Source organism: Montipora capricornis, chromosome 3 (genome assembly GCF_036669925.1).
Source record: "Montipora capricornis isolate CH-2021 chromosome 3, ASM3666992v2, whole genome shotgun sequence".
NCBI lineage: Eukaryota > Metazoa > Cnidaria > Anthozoa > Scleractinia > Acroporidae > Montipora > Montipora capricornis.
The window spans coordinates 57,738,967-57,743,966 of record NC_090885.1 but is presented as its reverse complement, the minus strand read 5'-3'; the positions used below and the strand labels follow the sequence as shown (position 1 = coordinate 57,743,966).

Below are 5,000 nucleotides of genomic sequence, written 5' to 3'. Positions count from 1 at the left end.
TAATCAAATCCATGCACAGCCGGTTTTATAACGATTTTCTTTTCTTACCTAACATTTTAATACCAAAGGCAGACAGTCTCCTCTCTACTGTTCTGATTGATACTCCCAACAACTGGCTGATTTGAGGAACTTTAAAATCGTTCTCCACAAGAAAAACAAGCTGTTCCTCTTTTATATCAAAAGGTGGTCTGCCTCTACGTCCAAGCGCACCTCCACCTTCCTAGTTTCGGGCAGATTATTGTCCGCGACGTTCCTTAAAATGCTCAAGACTTCGCTGATAGCAGAGTCTGCTCTGTATGTGAACTGGCCACTATTCATACTTCATTAATATTCATTAGCCCTCGTGCGTATTATATAAGCATGAGTTAATTATTCATAGTTGTCAGTTTTGCCTAACTTTGGTTGGAACCGTGTCAAGATGACCGAACCGGAGCGTCCGTCTGACGTGAACGTCCCGTCGAGCGCTCAGCGAGTTTTGCAACCCCTTCAAGGTTCTGTTCAGCAAACCACTCCGCCGTCTTCGTCTTTATCTCAGGCTGGTGCCGGGACAACATCGGGAACAACTGCGAGCGGCGAAAATGTGCTCCAGAGTTCTTCACTGGGAAACGCCGCGGGGACGAATGTGCCGGATAATTCGGCGGTGAGCCTTGAGGTATATGTCCGCTGCAATGTTTTCCTTTTGGTTTCGTATTGTATAGCTGGGGTTCGTCGGTATTATTTTTTTTTTTGGTTGCATCACGTTGCATTTTCTTGTTTATGTTTCCTTCCGGTTTCTCGGGAGCCGGTCTTAATTTTCGTGATGATGGCACGTGAGTGTTAACTTATTACTTTGGAATCGCCGCGGTTCGGTTCCTCAAATGTTGGGGGATAGGTTGTTGTTTTATATTGTGTTTTTCTGCTGTTGCTCTCGTTTATTCTTATGAATTAGGGTTTGCAATATTTGGGAGCTGTTTCTTATTTTTTGTTCGGGACGGGAAAAATTAGCTATGCCATTGACACCCTTTTTTCTTACTTGTCCCTTGGGAAGGGCGCGGGGCGTGTGGTCTCGGCCAGGGTTTGTTTCTGTTCTGAGCCACGAGGTGGCGTCAAAGGGAATAATAATGGAGAATTATTAAAAAAAATGGTTAGGAGCGATTGTGCAGCATGTCTGCTCTGAGCCACGAGGTGGCGTAATAAAGGAAAAAACGGTCGAGGACCGATTGGGCAGCGTGTTTGCTCTGAGCCACGAGGTGGCATGGGAAAAAAAAAAAAGAGGAGAAAATGGTCGCGGACCATTTGAGCCGTGGGTATGCTCTGAGCCACGAGGTGGCGCGATAGAAAGTAATAAAAAAAAAAAAAAAAAAAAGAAAACGGTCGAGGACCGATGAACAGGGCGTCTGGTCTGTTCGCGGAAATAGAAGGCGTTAGATCCATTTCAACCAGACCACGTGGAGGAGAGGAGGTTATTTTGCTAGCTCACTTGGTGGCCGTGTGCTTTATTTTACGGGTTGTGAGAACTGATGCGAAGGTTCGTTGTAATTTTATGTTGGGAATTTGGAATTGCATCAGGGTATGAAATAATAAATTTAAAGGAAGAGGATATGTGATTTCGAAGGATACAGTCTCAGTGTAAAGTAGGGACTGGCTTAAGGATATCAAGGAGTTATATGGCGTTTTCTCCTTTTGTTAGGTTCCGAACACAACGGTCAGTTCACTCAAGAAGGAGTTGGATGAGTGGAAGAAGAAAATCGATTCATCGGCAATCGAGTGCGCGCTGTCTACTCTCCAAATGGTGATCTCGCGCCCAGCTGCTCTTTTTGATCCATATGCGGCGATCGCCGCCCTGGATGAAGTGGTTAATGTCACCAAGGAAAGAAAGGATGAAAGAGCTTTACGATTTGAAGTAGTGCTGAGGCAGTGCCGTCCTTTATTAGGCAACCCGTGCCTTCAACAGGTGTTAATAAAGTTGGTGGCGTCTAAGGATGAGGCCGAGGTGGCAAAGGTTATTTCCAAGGCAACTAAGCCGCACGCGGCAGTAAGTCAACCTTCGTTCACTGGACGGACGCGTAGGCCTCCAGCTCCATACCAAAGGCGTGGCTCCAATTACAGCCCCAGGCCGCCGTCGGCGAGAAAGTGCTGGGTGTGTGGAAAGGCGGGTCATATTTCGCGCTCTTGCCCAGATAAACGTTAAGATTGTGAAATCATTGGAAGTTTTCCTGTTCTGGAATGGAAATCGGGATTGTCTTGATATTTGTATTGACAATAATAAAGTGTAAAGACACTATTAAATATGTGATGGTTTATTTTTTTCCTTTAGTCTGTGGTCTCGAGGTTGGGAGAATGACCCCACAAGCGTTTTGCCTTTAGGCATGCCCTTGAGCCCGATTACTCGGGCTACGGTGGTCATTTCCTCCGAACTCGGATTTGCAGTCTCCATTTAAGTACGTCCTTTTGATTCTCTTTTTTTTTGGTGTTTTGGTTCTAGCCTAAGTCAAAACGTCTCAAGGGAGATACGATGACCTTTATGCCGTTAGAGGCGGAGGAAAGAAGCAAGCATGGCAAAATCCGATGGTTGTCTTGGGAGGGTAATCCGAGTTCGGAGAAAATGACTTCAGAAGACGCTTGTTTAACCCATGTTCAAGGTATTGTTGCGGGGGAAACTCCCATCTTACGGGATCTGTTGTTTCGTGATCCGGACTCCTTTCGTTCGGGTCAACTTCGTACTCGAATTGAACTCTGGGAAAAAATTTTGGCCGGGTACGAACCTGCGAAGGATGTCTTGGAATGGTTGGAGCATGGGGTGGATGTCAAGAAGTTCATGAAGCCCTTTAAGGGAGCTTTTATGGGCATAAAGTATGAGAGTGCGGAACCCCCTACTATGATTTTCAAGAATCACTACTCCTGCAAACAGTTTTCGAAGTTTGTTACGGAAACAATTTTACAGCGTTTTGAAACAGGGGCGATCCGTGTTTGGGGTAAAGTGGCTGAAGTGCCGCCGCCCCATCTCGTCCTTCCTATGACGATTGAACCGCAAAAGCCAAGGTTATGCATTGATGCCCGGTTTTTAAATTTGTGGATGGCAGACACTCCCTTTTCACTGGAAACGCTGGTTGGGGTGCCTCGCTTCGTGTATCCCAACTCCTACATGAGTAAGATTGATGACAAGTCTGGTTATGACCATATTTTGCTTTCTACTAGTTCTCAGCAGTTTTTTGGTATTGAGTGGCTGGGGTGGTGGCTCGTTGGAGTTACGCTTCCTTTTGGATGGAAAAATTCTCCGTTTGTTTACCAGACTGTGGGTTTGGGTCCGACAAATTTTTTCAGGGGTTTGGGGGTCGCATGTTCTCTGTATATTGATGACCGTTTGAATGGGGAACTGTTTGCTGTGAAGGGGTTTTGGTCACGCCCATTGTCGGAGAGGACGTCGGAATACAGCTATCAATCTGCGGTGGCGGCTTTGTATATAGTCTGTTCGGTTCTTGTAAACCTCGGTTATTTTTTGGGCCTCTCCAAATGTGTTCTTGGGCCGGTAACTAGGATTTGTTATTTAGGCATGATAGTGGATTCTGTAGCCCAGGCCTTTTGCATTCCTGAAGATAAGAAGATGAAGTTTGCTCAGCTACGCGAGCAGATACTTTTGCGTGAATCTACTATCCACTTGAAGTCTTTGCAGAGGCTAATGGGGAAGTGCAATTCATTCTCCTTGGCTTTCCCAGCGACTAAATTTTACATCAGAGAAATGGCGGCGTCAATCTCGCAGGCTTCCGGAGGTGGTGAGGTGAATTTCTCTCCGAATCTGAGAGAGGAAAGTATGTTTTGGAGGTTCCTTGATAGTTGGGAAAAGGCGATTCGGTGGAGGAGTGAACGGCACGTAGCTATCTCCTTGACGTCAGATTCTTCGTCCTTCCGTTGGGGAGTTGGAATTCACCTTCCTTCCGGGACAATTTCTGTTGGTGACTACTGGGAAGAAACTGTTCGAAATGAGCATATTAATGTGAAGGAGATGTGGGCCGTCCTCAAGGGATTACAGTCACTTCCTGAAAGCGTTTCGGATTGCAGGATTGATGCTCAGGTAGACAGCATGGTTGTTCTCCACGCTTGGTCCGGCCGTGGGCCACGCTCTAGGAAGTTAACTCAGATCTCGCAATTGATTTTCCAGTTCTTGGTGGATAGGAACATGTCCCTAGAAATGTCTTTTGTTCCTTCTCACTTGAACGAGGCAGATTGGTTTTCCAGAAGATTGTCTCGCTCCGATGCCATGCTTTCTCCGAGGTCTTGGGAAATCGTCCAGCGTAGTTTTGGTGGAATTAATGGCCATGATCTTGATTTGATGTCGTTGGATTCCAACGTTCAACGTGACTGGAGTGGAAACCCGTTAAAGCACTTTACGCCCTACCCTACGCCAGGATCATCGGGTGTTAATGTTTTTAACCAAGACCTCTCTGTGTGTGATGGTGACCGCGTCAACGCCTACGTTTTCCCGCCATTTGCATTGATTGGTCCTCTTTTGCGTTTCCTCATATCGGTAGATGCGGTTGTTACGGTGGTGGTACCATTGATGTCCCCATTACCCGGGTGGTGGCCGTTGTTAAATGCGGTGTCCAGCAACAATGTTTTGGTGGCCGAGAAGGGATCACTGGATGCGCTTCTTCTTCCGTCGAAGGATGGATTTAGACCTGGATCCTCTCCATATAGCCTCTGGGCATTTAGGATGGGAAAGAGCATGTCGTAACAACTTAACAGGAGGAACTATTTTCTCTTTTTTTTTTCTCTTTCAGTCTTTGCCGTTGGTGCCCAGACTTTTTCAGCCATCGGTGTCATGTCCGGCTTGTTCCAAGCCCAACGACTTTGATTTCCGTTATTGCCAGAGATGTGGTTACCGGCGTCAGACGAGATCATATAAAACTTTGAAGAGCCTCAAGGCCCCTGTCGATTTGTGTTCTATAAGGGAGCGGAAGAAAGTTTTGGTTGCTAAGCAGCAGGCTACTCCTTATCAAAAACAGAGAAGTGCTTTAGAGATG

The 5,000-nt window shown here is 46.4% G+C and overlaps 2 protein-coding genes across 2 annotated transcripts; both read left to right on the top strand.

Annotated features, from left to right (window-relative positions):
- Nucleotides 1-322: 322 nt before the first annotated feature.
- LOC138043474 (uncharacterized) lies at nucleotides 323-2,268 on the top strand. The gene is made up of 2 exons (XM_068889763.1): nucleotides 323-652; nucleotides 1,670-2,268. The coding sequence occupies exons 1-2, from the start codon at nucleotides 419-421 to the stop codon at nucleotides 2,168-2,170; spliced, it is 735 nt and encodes a 244-aa protein (XP_068745864.1). The 5' UTR covers nucleotides 323-418; the 3' UTR covers nucleotides 2,171-2,268.
- Nucleotides 2,269-2,494: 226 nt separating this feature from the next.
- Nucleotides 2,495-4,711, top strand: LOC138040639 (uncharacterized). The gene has a single exon (XM_068886328.1). The coding sequence runs from the start codon at nucleotides 2,495-2,497 to the stop codon at nucleotides 4,709-4,711; it is 2,217 nt and encodes a 738-aa protein (XP_068742429.1).
- The last annotated feature ends 289 nt before the right edge of the window (nucleotides 4,712-5,000 follow it).